The 18,580-nt window shown below is 37.8% G+C and overlaps 1 protein-coding gene across 3 annotated transcripts in view; it reads left to right on the top strand.

Moving 5' to 3' along the window:
• Window positions 1-18,580, top strand: part of LOC139945993 (protein patched homolog 1-like) — a 93,976-nt gene that overhangs the window by 51,994 nt on the left and 23,402 nt on the right. For all 3 annotated transcript variants that reach the window (XM_071943567.1, XM_071943566.1, XM_071943568.1), the window contains exons 4-13: window positions 1,774-1,963; window positions 3,490-3,559; window positions 3,971-4,068; window positions 11,448-11,574; window positions 11,920-12,012; window positions 12,445-12,566; window positions 13,871-14,018; window positions 14,576-14,704; window positions 15,053-15,211; window positions 18,186-18,278. In XM_071943567.1, the coding sequence (XP_071799668.1) occupies window positions 1,774-1,963; window positions 3,490-3,559; window positions 3,971-4,068; window positions 11,448-11,574; window positions 11,920-12,012; window positions 12,445-12,566; window positions 13,871-14,018; window positions 14,576-14,704; window positions 15,053-15,211; window positions 18,186-18,278 (1,229 nt within the window). The remainder of the gene's footprint in view (window positions 1-1,773; window positions 1,964-3,489; window positions 3,560-3,970; window positions 4,069-11,447; window positions 11,575-11,919; window positions 12,013-12,444; window positions 12,567-13,870; window positions 14,019-14,575; window positions 14,705-15,052; window positions 15,212-18,185; window positions 18,279-18,580) is intronic.

Genomic DNA, 18,580 nt, shown 5'->3' on the forward strand with positions numbered 1-18,580 from the left:
GGTTAGGGGTGGATACTACACTGTTGTATCATGCAAGTTGTATAGTACCTTTGAGCCTCTATTCATCCCCTATTTAAATTTGAAAAAAAGAAGAGGTATAAAGTACAACCTCCGTAACAACATGTTTTCAAAACTGGCAAACTTACAATCTGACTTCAATAGTTCCCTTGTTAAGTGGAGCTTGTTCAAACTTGTTTGTCTCTTTGTAAGTTTCTACTTGAGTGTTGAGATATAGTTAAATTACGTTGATCTAAGACTCATTGTAATGGATCTAAAACTCGAGTCTGAACAAGTTCATGTAAGATATGTAGATACAAAACAAACAGTAGTCCAAAAGATTACAAGTGCTCGAATTAACTGTTACAAAAGTAGTCCTCAAAAGCCGTGCCAACCCAATGCTTTCCTCGATGATGAGAATTGCTCATAACTCATGAAATTGACATGCAGGTGCAATTTCATGCCATCCAAAAAGGGATCTCCGATCTTGTCCCGTTGTCAGCAAACATCATAATCCAAAGGTCCACTCCATTCATCATCAAGATTGGTCTGCTCAAGCGAGCATTATTGTCAAAGGGGGGATGGGGAATTTTTTCTTCTGCACTTCCGAGTTGCCATCCTCATAAATTTTCCTGATTTCTTTTTTTAAGGGTTCCCTTTTTGAATCGGTTTAGAAGAAGAAACAAAAATTCCCCATTCAAAAGCACTATGACAGTCGCAATTTCGTAGTGCAGAAAATAAAATTGCGTTCTGGCCCTCCTCAGCTCCAAGCTTCAACTTCCTCTCCCTAGAGCAGGCAGGTGACAGCATCAGTGGGGGTGGCCTCCCCACTCATGATGGAGGCCTGTGACATAGCTGTCATTCCCAGCGTGCTCTTGACCTATTCACAACTGGGCCCTGGTGTCCCATAAGACTCTTTCTCTTTGCGTTTCTGTCTTCCCCGTTTGCTCTCTCTTCAATTCTTTGAGCTCAGTACTCAATGTATTCACCCTGGGGCAGGGGAGAAAGAAAGAGAGCTTGATGTACAAGCCAAGATGGATTGGAAACTCTCTGCATAAAATGAGTCGGGATCCTGTTTCCTTACTTGACGTTTAAAGTCACATCATGCCAACTGTGTGGAGCTTTGCCAACTTTAAGGAGAAGTTTTGTGCTTCAAGTCTCGGACTTAAAAAATCAAAGTTTTGTCTCTGGAGAAAGGCTCTGTCTCATTTGATATTGGTTCAATTTAAATGAAGATTGTGTAATTTTTACGTTTTTTAAGACATAAATGACATTTTTGCTTGGATGACTCTGCCATATGTTCAACATTAAAATATTTGGATTCTGAGAAAAGTGAATTCCTGTTTTATAACCATTTGTTAATTTGTTGGGTAGTAGGCTACCTTTAAGTACAATTGATGTGCCGCTCCCCCATTTGAAATTATGTACCTTTGAGAGTAAAATTTACATTTTTTAAAATTTTACGTGATAATTTTAATGTTTTAAAAACTTTCCTTTAGGCAGACATGCATGCTGACAATGTATTTGTGTTAAACACTAAAGTCAGATGACACTAAATGGCAATTTAACAAGAGCGCTGAAAAGTGGCTTTTAAGAAAAATGCAAACAGAGGCTACAGCATTCTTCGACCAGGAGTGTCCCTCTCCCTAGTTTTGTATTTACCCTACATGTATCAAAAGCACAGGGATGTGGGACTGTTAAAGTTGTTAAATAGAGATCTGTAACGGAAGGCTGGATCAAATTATAATTTTTTTTAATGTTTCTTCTTCTCCTCAGTCGGCGGAAGGTTGGAACGAGAACTAGATTACACCACCAAGACGTTGGGAGAGGGATGGGGGATCACCAATCAGATCATCATACAGACTCCCAAAGAAGACGGGGGAAACGTTTTAACGCAAGAGGCTCTGCTCCAGCACGTCAGATCCTCGTTCTTAGCAACTCAAGTTCAAGTCAGCATGTATGGCCTGTAAGTACTTATTCTCATTCTTGTTATCTCTTTTGCTCTGATAGGAGTAAGAACAAATATTTTCCTCCCTTTTTTTTTGTAGTTTTTGTTTTTCTTTCTCACATTTTGTTCATGATTCTGTATATGTGCAGGAAGATTGAAACTAAAAAGCAGTGAAGGTTCCTTTGCATGGAACATTCTGCCAGAAAAAAAAGAGAATTTTGCTTGAGACGTTGGCAACGTTCTTCCTTGACAGTTGCATTTGGCCAAATACCACTTAAAACACCAGAGGGCAAGTCAAAAATTCACTCCAAAGGGGTTCGACTGACTTGTTAGAAAGCATCTCCTCTTTCTGGACTAGTGAAAAATTTATGGACACCAGTGAAATGGCAATCTAACTGGTCCTGTTGGCAAATCACTGAAATCATATGGGGAAAATCCTGTTGTAGATTGTACACTAAGCAACCAGGGCCCAATTTCATGATGCAGAAAATAAATTGTCCTTAACAATTGAGCAGAATTAAGCAGGATATGAGTCACAAATTGTACATCTGACATCAGTCGTTGGCTGGTAACAATAATTTAGTCTGTATATAATGCTGTGCTAATGTTTTGAAGCAGCTCTATGAAATTGGGCCCAGTTTGTACATGTACACAAACCACCACATCTTTAAAACCCACACTCAAATTGCCTCTGTGAAACTGAGGACTGTGGTTTCTTATTAAGAAAAAAAAAGCCTCATCAGTTTGCCTGCTTCATCCAACCCCTAGATCAAGTTAATGTTACGTGACCCAGTTAGTTCTTGTAAGGTAACACCAACCGGCTAAACCATAGCCGAGTGGGTCCAGCACTATACACAGTGTACTGCAGCTCTGCACTTGAAAGCAGCTAGCGCTGTTGGTGGCCCCAGCCTACACTGTAATTCTATTACATAGAAAATGCCTACCTTGGGAACCCATGGAAAAGGTCGACGGGGTCAAGGGAGGAGAGAGGAAGAGTCAAAGTTCAAAGGTCACGGAGGGTTAGGGGGAGCTGTGTAAACTTGAGACTGTTTCAAGATATTTGTTTATTAAGAGATGTTTTTGTTTATGGCGAAAGTATTTGATGAATGTATTGGTTTATAACTTCTCGGTAATTGCTTCGGATTTGTAGTATCTGCTCAGTATCGGTTTCCCAAGCTGGTTTGAGTTGAGTAAACTTGTTGGATATTTGACCTGCCCTACATTATATGTGAAATTCTAATTTTACTTGTTTGTTTGCAACATCTTGAAAACAACAAAAACAACAACAATACAAATACAACTTTGACTTTTTGAGTTTCTGAAGAAAAAAAATACAGCAAACTCGACGAGACTTGACAAAATTCTTGCAATACATTTTGACTGGTAACAATTTATGCAAACGAGTAACAAATATTGCCTACTACCAAAGTTCAGCCAGTTAGTGAAAACAATTAGGGAAAGCCTTAAGTTATATGCCTATACTATAATATACTTTGATTTGACTTTTCATTAGAACTTTTTCTTTGATCTTTTGTTTTTTGCAGAGACTGGAGTTTCAAAGATGTTTGTTTTATAACAGAGTTTCCAGCCTTTGAAGATAGTTTCATAGATCCTGTAAGTCTAAAAGTATTACAGTACAATAATTTCTGTAACAAATTTAATTTATGTAATGCTTGTTATCTATGCATGTTTGTTATTGAATATGCCTACATGATTTAAATCTTAAATATTTGTTAATGAAGAACGTTACAACCCTCCATCTCTGAAGAAATTATCAAAACCAAAATTGATAGTCTTCTGAAAACTCACTGAATGGTACTATCAATAAACGATTCTACAATGACCAGTTGAGCCCAAATTCTCAAAAGTATGTTATTTTATGCCTTGCCTTTAATGTTGGGACGCACCAAGTGAGCATACTTGTCTTTGACAAGTACCAACAAAAAAACTTCCATAAAAAACAGGCTTAAAGTGTTTTCTGAACGTCACTAACATCTGATTGTTTTCTTTGTGTTTTGTCAACAGATAATTAGTAAATTAATTCCTTGTACAATAGTAACGCCATTAGATTGTTTTTGGGAGGGATCAAGGCTTCTGGGCCCGGATGAACCAGTCAAAGTTCCGTAAGTAATAATTTTCTCATTTTTCTTGAAAAGTGTAAACAACTATTTCTGTTAAACTTGATATGTACGGGCTTGATTTTGTCGCCCTGAATAATTTGTTTTTATTTAGTACAGTGACTGACCTATGTATGACGTTGTCTTGTGGAAGGGGGGGGGGGGAGTTTAAAAATCAGTTAGAAAGTTGAAGACATGCACTGGGTTAGATAGTAGCTTTTACTCCCTGCCTCTTTGTCTCCTTCATATTTAAGGCCTACCCTATGCCTTTTCTGTGTTCTTTCTGCCCCCCTCTCTGGTCATGTATTTCCAGTTCTGTTGCCCGACAGAATGCACATTTAAATATCTGTTAATGTGTCTTGTTTTGTCATTTAGTATTCAGAAAGACTCTGATAGAGTTGAAATGTCAGGCTGTTAATATTTTTTATCTCTCTTTAAAGAACATCATATAATATAGGCAAGGACATTTACTGACCCCTGACCTACATTCTTGTGTATTTCTGCTCTCAAATTTTCCTAAATGGTGTAGTAGTGATTTTTATGACCCATTTTCAAACCTAAAAGGCATACATTTTTTCTTCTTGCTTGGTCTTTGGAGAGTGGACAGTTATGTAGGATTCCAGGCTTAATGCATAGTGAGAATAGACATAAATTATTTGTTTACAGATACCTGGTGCAATTATCTCTTCTGTGTTTTTCTCTTCTTTGCAATTCTCTCACAAGAGAGAACTGCTGTCAACAAATGTCAAAGAGAGACGGCATTTGTAAGAAAGGTCTGGGGTACAAAATGTCCAGCACCTCCTGTTTTGATTGCAGTGTTCAGTTAAATTATGAGCAACTTAAAGGCATCTGGACATTGGTCAGTGGCCAGACTGCCAGACCTTCCAGATTGTGAGGGCTTGTGGAGTCAGAAAGTCTGTCCAGCTAAAAAGAAGAAAACAAAAGAAGACTGGATAATCGTGGGGTGATTTCTTAAAGAGGGTAACAAGCTGAGGATGTAAAGAGGGTCTGGTGGTGGACTTTTTTTATTGCCGATGCTTCAAAGTGATGAACATTCCTTGTTTTTATGTCCTTTTCTCTTTTTTTGGAGGAGGAGAAGGAGGAAAGATTCAAAGCGAAACTAAAATAACTAAAATTATCCATGGTTGTAAAAAGCTAATGTCATTCTGAAAGGGCAAGGTTGGATGGTTTGTAGACACTGAATCATTATTTTAAACTTGCAACACCCCCACCCCCAAAAACTCACGCACACACATCTGAAGATTCTGAAAACGGAATTCTGGGGCTGTGAAAAGGTCTCGGATCATTATCTAAGTCGAGTCTGCTCTGAGAATGACACATTTGTATCCAGCACTAGAAATCTTGGAATTTCTCTCCCATGGTTTTTTTTGTTTGGCTCTCTGAAATTGACAAGTTGCCTGTCCCCCAAAAATTATTTTGTTTGTATAACTTCACCTACTTCTAGAGATTTCAGACAATTGATGTGCAGGAATCTACGATCATTCCTTTCATATTTACTATGTCAAGTTCTACCATGAGAAGCCAGAAATATACAGACTCGCTGACTCCAAACCACAGTCACATGTTCACTTTCTACCCACATGGTTCAAAAAACAACTGACAACAGTCATATTTTTTCGGACACATCATAGCCTGGGTCCCCAGTTCGGATGAGGCTCTTTTGATATCACCAGTAGCCAGGGAGGCCCTGACCCAGGCTGGCAGGGCCCTCCCTGCCTGGGCCCTGACAGGGGGCCTTGGGTATGGAAGGCCTGGCTTGTGAAGACATCTATGACATAAGCCATTTAGAAGTGGTATTAATGATGACTCTATGCACTCCTGACCTTGCAGATGTGAGTTTGGCAGTAAGTCATCTTGTGATGGCAATAACATTGAGGAGTTGAACATGGGGCTGGCTACGTTTGCTACTGTGGTGGATATGTTTGAATGATCTGTACATGATTTCATGTGGGGATAGAGCAAAGTGGGAGGCGAGGGTGAGGTTGAAGGGGGGGGGGTCTTAGGTATGTAGGACTTAGCATGGGCGACTTAGCATGGGCGTCTAATCTGATCTTGCCTTGTGACAGAAAGGATTTTTAATTCCATGGAATTTTCTCACTCCTGCCTGTCTTGTTCCAAATCTTATGCCAAGTAGTGTATGTAGGTACATGTAGCAATGAAGTGTAAAAATACACTAGAACACATACCGGTAGACTAAAATTATACTCTGTTTTTGTAGCAAGGAATCTTCGCATTTACTCATCCTTAAGTGTTTTTCCTTATATCACAACCTTGAAGTGGCCACCAGCTGGCAATTTGATCATAAAAACATCATTTAAAGACAACGGACACTATTGGTAATTGTCAAAGACCAGTCTTCTCACTTGTTGTATCTCAACATATGCACAAAATAACAAACCTGTGAAAATTTGAGCTCAATTGGTCCTTGAAGTTGCCAGATAACAATGAAAGAACACTCTTGTCACATAAAGTTGTGTGCTTTCAGATGCTTGATTTCGAGACCTCAAATTCTAAATCTGAGGTCTTGAAATCAAATTCTTGGAAAATTACTTATTTCTTTAAAACCACATCACTTCAGAGGGAGCCGTTTCTCAAAATGTTTTTTACTATCAACCTCTCCCCATTACTCTTTGCCAAGTAAGGTTTTATGCTAACAATTATTTTGAGTAATTACCAATAGTGTCCACTGCCTTTAAATAAATCTGCATCTTTGACTCCAACACTTGGCCGTGTGTATGCACAGTTCATAGTTCAAATACTCACAATGTTTGGTGACCCAGTAAATCAATATTATAACAATATTGTTGCCCTTCATGTCCTAAGACGGTCAAATTAGCAGCAAACTAACCCAGTTCTGAACCAAGTGTTATGACCCTTGGCCTTGACTTATTCTTAGATGACCATGACCCTTGCTGTCTGTTAAAGTCATCATGAGGTCGGTCCTAATTAACTTGTCAATCATTTCATTCATAGTGCCAGATGTCAATCATACAGCTGGTGAAGCATTTATTCATAATTAAGTTAATTTCTCCATGGCTCAATGCATTGAACAGGCCATAGTTCTTTCCAATGGCGAGGGATGGGGGTTTGTTCTTTGACATTCTTGATGGACAATCCCTTGCTACTCGCCTGCTTTGATCATGACAAAACAGCCCCTTTAGACCATTGTGATTCAAAGGATTCAGAAACATAAACCTGGAACAGATAATGTATTTAAAAAAATCAAATGATAAGGATTAACTACCCTTTCGGCCAAGTTGTATAGCAGATTAATTTCATTTACTTGCAGGGGTGTTCATAACAAGAGAATTAAGATAGATTGGAAAGGTTTTTGACAAACTGATAAATTTTCAAGTTGGTAGTATGAACAACAGTAGTGCCACAGCGTGAAATCAATATTTACTGAATGGTGTAAATTAAAGGTGATTGAGGGGCCCGAACAAGAAGTACTCTGTACTTTGAAAATGTTGAGACCTTTATTTGACCCCTCAAGTTCCTCTAGATTCCATTGATATCTCGGAGCTCCCTTGATTTGTGACCTTTGACCTGGCAATAAGCAAGGGAGTCAGGTGAACTTTTGTTGACGCACCTCAGGCGCGACGAGGTCCTCCATTTCTGGGGCAGGGCTGTTTGCTTGGTGACAACTTTGCCCTCGTTGGGGGCCTCTTTGTTGGTGGAGAAAATCTTTTCTTAGCAAGAGTCTGTAGTCTCCTGAGTCCCGTGTCGATGGATTTCTTTGGTGAGGAGGTTGGGAACTTAACTATTTTCCTTTGATGTGATTTAGCTTGTTCTCCTAAGTTGAAAACAAATTAAGGCTATTGTTGTTATTTGAATGGGAAAGCAAAGGACATTGTGATAATAATAAGTGATGCTTTTTATATTTTTGTAAGAAGTAGGGATTCATGGGTTATCAAAATGTTGAAGACTCAATCCTCCAACAATTTAAAAAAGTTTGTTCAAAATTTGTTGTAAGCCTTCTTTGTTATGGCTGTTTTTGTAAAAAAAAGGTGTAATTATTAGGGCCCCTAACCATCTGGTTCATAGACAGCATTTTTAGTTAAAGAATTGGGCATGAGATCAAAAACATTGTCTTCATCAGCATTTTGCCTTTGTGCAATTTCACCCACTTCAATGCTATAGGCATAATGAACAAAAGTGTAACCCTTTTTGGTACTGTACATTTTTGTACAAGTTAAGCAAAATGTAAGTCTCACAAATCTAGTTTTTCATTATTCAAATTAATGCTCTGCTTCGAGTCTGCTGTAACCTTTTTTTTGTGGGGGGGGGATGGTAGTTGTGCCTTGTGGAATGCTCTTGAGTTGTGATTTAAATTTAAGATTAAGAAATGAAATCTTACCAAAGTGATTAAGATTTGCCACATGTCTGTCCGATTGTGGAATATCTCCGAAGTGAAATCACTGGCAGGGCCTGTACTCACACAAGGGTCAACGTGTGCGGTATGTTTAGAATACTAGTCCCACACCACACACACTGATTTGGCCAAGGCGAGAGTATGTTCTCCAGCAGAGACTGTTATAAACTGTTATTGAGCACCTTACTCTTCAAGGGCCCACTGGTCTTGGGAGTGAAACTCACACCATCAGGCCAGGCGACTTTAGGTACACTATGTGTGCCTTAAAGAGAAGGTCCTTCTTGAGAAAATTCTTAAAGTTTTCACAGCTTTTGATTCATTCGACACTGATTGAATGTGCACAAAAGGACTTTGTTTGTTTGTAAATTACATGACATAATAGTTAGCAGGCATGCATTTAAGTTTCGGAAAGTCCAGAAAGTTGAACTTCTTTCTGCAGGTTTTGCTAATAATTTCCTTCAAGTCAGATAAAGTTTTTTAAAGCTATTTCCATTTTTTTGATCACCTTAATTTCCAGTGGCCAACATTTTCCTGTAATTTACTGTATGTTTGGTGGGCTGTTGTTATTGTTGTTTTGGGTTATTTTTGTTCCGGGGGGGGGGGGGGGGGGCGGGGGGGAGACCAAGGATGCAAAATACTTGTAAGCTGATGGGGATAAGAAAATTTACCCTTTTTTTGTGTAAATCTGATCGGAATGTCCGTTTTATAATTTCTATTGACATCAAAGTGTCATCACCTTATGTAAATGTCAAGCAAATTTGTTCACTTCTTTTCTAATATTTTTATGGCAATATAACTTAGTTCATAAAAGGCTAGAGGGCAGTTAGTGCATGGTCCGTATATTTGCCCTGGGCACTGGTCCAGATCCAGTTATATTGGCCCCGCAGGTCTGGTCTACTAGTGTAGATCCAGTTATATTGGCCCTGCAGGCTTGGTTGACTAGTCTAAATCCATGCATAGTGGCCAGGGCAGATAGGGTTTCAGTTTTATGCTAAGCGGGGAATACTGGAGCAATCTCTTGGAGGCTGACCTCCCTGTACCCACCCTTTGTCTCCATGGGTTTCGGGTTCACATGCCTTGGAGGGGGGGGGGGGGGCCAAAAGTGAGTCCCATCTGATGATTACAATTATAACATACCGCAACTCTTTCACTCATTGTATGTTTTATTGTTCTCTTTATGCGCTTAGTTAAAGGCTGTAGGTGCTTTACAAATGTTATTAGTGTCATTACTAATGTTTTCTAATATCAATCGATAGGTTCAAATTTGTTTTCCCACCATGGAAAGTAACGCGATTATAAATAACTTGCATATTCATGTTTCAAAGCTAACACTCCCTCAAAGGAGAATTTTTACATAGCCGTAATCGCAAGATTACTATTATTTATAGTTTATTCTTATTCTTAAAGCCATTGTACACTTTCGGTAAACAGTATTGTCCAAGTCCCACACTTCGTGTATCACAACTTATATATAAAATAACAATCCTGTGGAAATTTAGGATCAATCGGACATCGGAGTCGGGAGAAAATAACGGGAAAACCCACTCCTGTTTTCGCGCGTTTCACCGTGTCATGACATGTGTTTATAACAAATCCGTAATTCTTGTCAACGAGAATTTATATTGTTTTACCGTTTTCTCAAAAAGTAAAGCATTTCATGGACTAATATTTCAAGAGAAGTCTTTCACCATTACCTTCTATAAACCCTATAAATTATTTGTAAATCTGTGAACTTTTTTTTTTTTCTGTACCGAAAGGGTCCAATGGCTTTAACACAGGATTTTGCAAATGTGGGAGTCTAGGTTATCTGCCAAACAGGAAGACCTCATTTCAGGAATGCAATTTTTCAGTAGATATCATCTTTTTTCCTCCTTGAGTGGTCAGGGTGACTGGTGGAGGACGAGGGATGAGGGTGCCACAAAAGAGTAACAAATACTGACTGTTCACATGATTGCAAGAAGGCAGTTTCCTAAAACACTGAACAAATTTTAGCATTTAAGGCAGTTTCCGTTTTTTTTTTATTGATGCCTGCCATTACCCACCTGTGGCATACTTTTTCTTTTTATCAGATATTTAGCGATAAGAACATCCCGTGGGCTTGGGTGGTGATTTTCTATAGAATTAGATCCAGTTTGTGCCTCTGATCTCCATGGTTTCACTGATACCATGATGAAAGTTTTTTTGTGATGCAACGGAAATATGTTGCTTAAAAGGGAAGGTAGATGTTTGGTAATTGTCAAGACCAGTCTTCTCACTTGGTGTATCCCATCATAACCATAAAATAACAAGCCTGTGAAAATTTGGGCTCAATAGACCTTATGCACATGACGTCATTTCAGTACGGCGCCCCCGCATTGAGGTCAAAAGGAGGTTGTTCATTGGCCAATCTATGTGCGTTTCGATTGTTTGACCTCAAAGATGGCGGCTGGATGACGTCAATGCATAAGGTCTATTGGTCATCGAAGTTGCTAGGAAATGATGAAAGAAAAGTTAATATTTGTTTTGAGTAACTACCAAACGTGTACCTTCCCTTTAAAGGATTTGGGTACTTTTTCTAATACAAAACCACAATGTCCACAGATTTACATTAACCTTACACAGTTTGAAGATAATGATAATACAAAGCTTCCCTTAAAATATTAGTTGCTGAGGTGCTGTAGTTTTTGAGAAAATAAGGAAAACAATGTTATGAAAATAGGTTTTTACATGCTAAAATAATTTTTGACTCATCACCTAGACGAAAATTATTTTCATGACATTGTTTTACTAATTTCTTAAAAACTACAGCACCTCAGCAGGTAATATTTTCAGGGAAGCTTTCTACTATCATTATCTTCACACTGTGTAAGTTTAATGTAAATTTGTGGGCATTGTTTTTTGTCCTACAAAAAGTACATACATGTAGACCCTTTAAGTTAATTTTGATTGCCAATTGGTCTTAACTTGAATACATTATCTCAATGCTTGGTGTTTTCTTTTTATCGCAACACAGATCTTACAACCAGACCCTGAAATGGAAGACGCTCGACCCCTTAGCCTTGTTAGATGACTTCAATCACATCTTTAGTATTTATGGGGATTTTATATCAGGAGATTCGTTAAAAGATCTCTTCAATAGGGTAAGTGAACTCATCAATTCAACATGTAATAATATCAAAAATGTTTATGCACCCTTCTTTTTTAATAAACGACTGTTGGTGATCAAACTGTTTGACCACTTGTACGTGGAGCAAACGTTTTACACAACAAAAAATCTTTGGTTTAAAGACCAGTTTACAAACTCTTATTACAAAATATGTAATACACAATATCCAATGTCCTTTCATATCAGCAATAATCATTGAAATTGGGGCTGATTTGTCAGAAATTTAACCAAGATGGAAAATGTACTACCAATTTCGATTTGCTTTCTCTGTCAAGTCAATTTCCTCATCTTCTTGCTGTGTTCAATTAACTCTCTACAGACGGGAATCGGCCACGCCTACCAGACTAAGCCTTGTCTCAACCCACTGGACCCCGAATGTCCCAACTCAGCACCCAACAAGCAAAGCGGACAGGTAAGTGTGAGCGGTCACAATTAATTGAACTTAAGGAAGAGAAAAAGAAGAGCCAAAATTCGTTTTGAGCACTGGCCCAAACTTCACGGCCCTGCTCACTGTGGAATTCAACGCTTTAGTATAGTATATATAGTATGCTATATGGGGCACTATAAACGCAGAACCAGATTTTTAACTACAAATGTTTGTTTTTTGATACTTTCACCTGATCATTTTTATTTTTATTTTTTAACCATATGAACTGTCTTTTACCAAGAAAACATATAGGTGGGACTTTTCATTGGGCTTTCAAATGCTTCTCTTCCATATCATTTCAAAATAAAGTACTTGAAAATACACTTTTCAGTTTAAGAAAAATCAGTTTTCTATAAATGATTTTAATTTTCGATTTACTGACAATTTTCCCTTACCATGTCTTATTTCTGCATACAGATACCAGATATTGCTTCTGAACTTACAGGTGGTTGCAAAGGCTTTGCCAGCACATACATGGTCTGGCCAGAAGAACTAATTGTTGGAGGTGTGAACAAGAACTCCACAGGCCACATTCAAAGGTATTTGAATATTTCAATTAACTGATGGAACTTAACTTATAAATATTAAACAAAATGTAATGAATGCCATGGGCCAGTTATTGATTTATGATTTTGTAACTAATTAACTCATTTGTTTCTTAACTTATTAATCATGGATGAACTACGTGTTGTTGTTTGCGACTCTAACAATTATTATGCATAATGTAGCAAATAATTATGAATCTACAGTTCAAATTCATCTCAGTAAAGAATTCAATTTAGTAAATGAACATTATTATTGCCAATTATCTAATTCATTTCATGTCATTAATAAGCATTATTTAACTCCCAGTTTTTTGTTTTTGTTTTCTCCACTAATTGCAACTTAACATTTTATTGATAAGCAGTCCAGGTAAGCAGTTTGGGGAGTGTTTTGTTAGAACCGCTGTCATGAAAACTGCTTGGCTGTACGCATGCATAAATAGTCTTATCTGCGCTCAAATGTTTTTTTTTCTTTCTATTTCTCGCTCTGTTGTATTCTTGAAATGTTTTACGTTGTGAGGTGAAGGCAAGCAGAGCATGTTTTGTTTTGAGTTGAATTTTTTTTGCATTTAATTTATGATTTTCTGGCTCAATTATTTTGAGCTATCTTTGTGGTGAAAGTTAGATCATGCATGTTACACACAATATTTCATGTGTCAGTGACTACAGACTGTTGTTCGCTGAAGAGTTGTTAGGCTTTTTCTTCTGTACAAAGTCAAATGGTCAAACTGAGGTTAAAGACAAAATGGTTGGCTGATTTCTCAAAGAGCTAAGACTGATCTTAGTTTTGTATTAGTCTTAGCTGTTAATCAAAATAATTGTTAGCATTAAAACTTACTTGGTAAAGAGCAATGGAGAGCTGTTGATAGAAACATTGTGAAAATCAGCTGTTGAGCTCCCTCTGAAGTAACATAGTTTTTGAGAAAAAGGTAATTACTCACTCATATAATAAAAGACTGCGGACCTTAAGCCTTTTATTAGGCATCTAAAAACACACAAATTCGGTGTTTTTTTCTCTTTCATTTTTCTCTTGCAACTTCGATGAATAATTGAGTAAAAAAAAATCCAGATTTGTTATCTTTTATGCATAAGTTGAGATACACCAAGTGAGACAATTACTAAAGGTGTCCAGTGTATTTAAGCAAAGTGTGTTGTCACAATATAAATCACTATAGTGATGTGAGCACCCCCCTTGGGTGGATATGTTTTTGTGCATTATAAATGTCTTTGTTATTATTATTATTATTAATATTGGCAACCCAACACCATGTTGATGTTCTTGGTTGATGTTCTCTCCGTAGTGCCGAAGCTATACAGAGTATTGTTCAACTCAAGGGGCAGAAGGAGATGTACAACGCCTGGAAGGGAAACTACAAGGTGGATGAGATCAGATGGACACCAGAGAAGGCTGGAGCGATTGTCGAAGAATGGCAGAGGAAATTTACTGAGGTATTGTTACTTCTTTATCTTGAAATGTGAAGTTGCAAACTGCTTTCCTAGCATAATGGGCTATGGCTGTGGTATAAATGCAAAAATAGTTAATGAGCTGATGTTTCGACTTTAGCAGAGTCTTTCTTGAAGGCTTTGAGTTTGTAATATGTCTCGAATTTCATCTTAGAGAGAGAGCAAGGCCATTTTCATATGAAACAGTTACCTGAGGCAGGCCTGTTGGTCTTGGTCTTGATGTCTTGAATTTCATATTTTGAGATGGCAAGGCCATTTTCATTTTGTAAAGGGCGTTTCTATTTTGAAAAAAAAACTAAAAACTATGGGAAATTTATGAAGGCCTTCTGGCAGAAAACAAAAATGGATTTTGGTAAGACACTGCTCTCAAATGTCAAAGGTCATGGGTTCGAATCCCATCCGAGTAATACGCCTGTGATTTGTTTTCACAGAGCTCAGTGAAAGTATAGAGTATACAGTTCTTACAAACATCGGTGTATATGGGTAAAACCAATGGATTTTTAAAATCAGACTTTGAATTTTCGTCTCTTTTCTTTTTAAAGGTTGTCAGGAACAGTTCGGTAGAGGTCTCCCAAAACGTCAACGCATTCACATCTGCTTCTCTGACAGACTTACTGGATGAGTTTTCCGAGCTGAGCATTGTACGGGTTGCAATGGGATATGTCCTCATGGTAAGAATACACAGGACTCGTTTTGAAATGCTTTTGTTTTATATTGACTGGCATCCCGAACAAAGATATTTACAAAATAGGGAAACTGCCAACATAGGGCTAGATAGCACAGTTGGTAGAGCGCCAGCAAATTTCGACGGTTGTTGGTTCAAATCGTCTTTGTTCTTCCTACATGGAAGACAAATTTCCATCAAACTCCTCTATAGACGTTCAAAATGTCTCATCATTCTTCCTGAAGGCATAAACTGGAAGAACTCATGACCAAAATGAACAGAAGGAGGGGATTTACAACAGGTTGTTTTTAGCATGATGCTGCGACAAATTTTAATTCTTACATTGTAATCGCAGGTGATCTACGCTTTCTTCACGATGATGAAACTAAGCGACGGCGTTCGGTCTCAGGGCGGGATAGGACTCGCTGGAGTTCTTCTCGTTGCTGGCTCGGTGGTGGCTAGCCTCGGCTTCTGCGCATGGATCGGGCTGGTGTTTAATGCATCCACAACTCAGGTAAGCTCCTCGACACTTAATGCTTTCCACCTCGTGAGTAAATTAGCATATTCAGCAAATGACGTTAACTACGTTCAGAATTAATAACAAAATTGACAAAGGACTTTTTAGTCCTGAAATGAAGCGCTTTTATTTGGGGTATTGGTACCTTTTATACTAAAAGCCACTCTAGATAAAGGGCTACAAAGAAGTAAACATAGAAATGCAGAAACTCAGTGGAGCTGAAGGTAGGAACTGATATTTCTCTTCCTCCAGTCCTGCTGATTAGTCGCGAAAAAAAAAGTTCAAGGCATGCTTGTTGCTAGGTTGGCGTAGTGTCTTCATTCCCCACCTTCCACCTCAAGGACCGGGTTCAAATCCCACTGGGGGCACTATGTGGATTTGGGTTTTCAGTCCCTACTTTACTGCGTGGGTTTTCCCTGGAAAAAACTCAGCAGGGGTTTTCCTCCCACACCTTAAACTGAAACTTCCTTCTTAGCTTCTCATCATGGGATTTTTGGTAAGTAGGGTGATTAAGTTCACTTTTCTGAGAATCCTCGACATCACAACTGAAGTTAAGAAGAAAAAAATACGACAAATGTTTTGTGGGAGAAAATATTATAGGCCTGTATCGATTTTTTTTACCCTTGGTATAAAACTCCTTTAATAATTGTCAGATTGTTACTTATGCTTTGCTGTCTTCAAGGGTCAGGTTTGTTTGTATTGGGTAATGCTACTGGTGTGATTTATTGCGCTGTTGATTTACAAATGGTGACATCCATTCAGAAAAAAGAAATATGCCTCTGTTTTAACCATCGTTAAAAGTATGGCAAATTACCAAGATGATAGATTTTGTCCAAGAGTTTGTTCAGGTTTTTTTTCCTTCCGACTGCCAGGGTTTTGTTTTTAAGTTGCATTATTTTGTGTGCTATTCTTATAAAAGTCATCTTTTGTGTTTATAATGGGTATTTATATTGTGTTTTAACAAGATTAAAGGGGTTCGCAGCAGAACCATATTAACAGAAGCTAGACAGAAGACAACAATGTTTTGAGAAGATTTTTGAATGTCTAAATATATACATCTTGCATTTGATGATCTTGAGAAACTGGGTTGTTGTTTAGAAACAATTACTGAAACAAAATGCCATTTTGGATCCTTATATGGTGGTGTTATAAACAAAAACTCTTAAAGAGAAGAGAGCTCTTTCAAATAATGACTTTCGGCGAAAAATAAACTGGCCATGCAACTTTAAGGTGAACATCAGCAGTGAAGTTATGTCACTCAGTAGGCCTAATGGGTTGGGGTGACTAGGGTCACCCCATGATGTACTGGCCTAGTTTTAGTCAGCACACTCCAGTATGGGTCTCATCCACCCACTAAGGGTACAACCCCCCACAGGGAACTACTGGGGGTCATGGGGGTTGCTGACGGGGCTAGGCTACCTGGGTGTTTTTGAGTAAGACTGAAGTAAGGGGGATCAAGGAAATGTTTTATGTCATCCGTGGGAGTCGGGGTGCTGTGTTTGTAAAAGGGTGGAATAAAAAGGGAATGTTAAGTTGAACTTGCTTCTTGAGACCAAATTCAGGTTGTGGTTTGCGGTAAAATTTGCATTTGATCCACCTTGGCTCAGTAGTTCAGATACTATATATTTGGTTTTGCGGTAACACCATGTGTGTATCTACTTGCCGGGTAAACTTTGTTCTTTAGTTAGAGAACTGTCTTACTTAATATTCTACTTAACTGCCGCGGAGTAGCTTTTCAGGGTCATTCTTGAGCTATTTACAAACTCTTTTTTTGAGTGGTACATAAATCAATTTTTAGGAAAAAAGAGAGAAAAGTGTTATCTTTAATTTAATGATTATGGTGTTTTAAAAAGATTTCTTTAAGAGAAAAGCTGCCCAGGAAAGAAATCTTATTTTTTTTTAAAAGCTTTTAGAAAAGGTTCAAATCAAATCAAATCAAATCAATCAACATATATTTCCATACAAACACAATATACAACTACCAACAATAGGATTTTACAAGACTGAAAACTGTATGGAGGCATGGCCCATTAACGGTTGATGGCAATGGTGCACTTGTTTGTTTCTGTGTCTGTGTCACTTGCAGAGGGACACCATGATTTGAAACCTCTAGTGTACAACTTCAAAAAAGTAAAATTTTGTCACGATCCACAATAACTCTGTGAAGGCCCTAATGAAATAAAATAGAAATCCATTGACTGTTGACAGCTACTTGTCAAAGAGTGACTTTGATTTACTTTTGTTGTTCACTCCCATTCCCACACAAAACCGTTTTTTCGCTCAAGGATTGTCGGGATTACCCATTGAGTTCACACTGAAAAAAGCAATCACCATAAATTTGTTGTACATGGTCACATTTTGGTAGCTGTCAAATGAAAAGCTGTAATAGGTGAAATACACAAAGAATTCAGCGCTGAATTATCAGCGTTCATACCTCTCTAACACAAACTGAATCTGCTCTTCCTGTTGGCTAGCCTCACATAAAATCTCTTGCAGGACTTTGTACTTTGGAAGTTGGGAAGATTTTACCTTCGGTAATTTTGATTCCCTGTTCAGTTCCCAAGGCTTTCCATATGTATCTCATCATTATTGGGAGAAAACATATACAAAAGTTCATTTTTTACCCGTGGACAACTTAGCTAATAGTCAAAAGACCAATATCCACAAGTTTTTGTGACCAAACTTTTTATACATAAATACCAAACCTGGGAAAATATAGGCTCAATCATCAAATTCATGAGAGTAATTTCTTTTTTTGTGTGATACATTTCTACTGTTTTCAAACATCCCCAAAATTGTAATCAAATTCCATGATCACATCGAGTATATCGTGTGAAGAGAAAAATTTGAAAAATAAAGAAAATTAAATTATAAAATGATAATTCAAACTTGAGATAATGCGCAATTACCAAAACACTGCTCATTTTGAGACACTTTATGAAACACTGTTTTGTTATATTCTGTCTTACAGGTGCTCCCATTTCTTGCTTTGGGGGTGGGCGTCGACGATATGTTTCTTCTGGCACACTCTTCTACCTCAATACCCAATGAAATTCCACTTGTGGTAAGTCCCTCATGAATATTTATTAAGTAACTTTAAGCATACTTCAGGGCTGTAGATTTTCTGAAATGCTACCATGTTTTAAAAGTTAAAATTTAGCACGTTTTATTGTACATAATTGTATATATCCATTGATATAGTATTAAAGCGATCAAACGGTTCCACAAAGCAAGGGTATACTTCGCCTTTGTGTGTTGACTGCTTTCATTTAGGAAAAAAAACATTAATGAGAGTACAACTGCTCCTTTAATGTATTTTTTTTACCTACATGGTACATTGGCTCAGTGCCACCATAGAGGTGCCAC

Source organism: Asterias amurensis, chromosome 13 (genome assembly GCF_032118995.1).
Source record: "Asterias amurensis chromosome 13, ASM3211899v1".
Taxonomy (NCBI): Eukaryota; Metazoa; Echinodermata; class Asteroidea; order Forcipulatida; family Asteriidae; genus Asterias; species Asterias amurensis.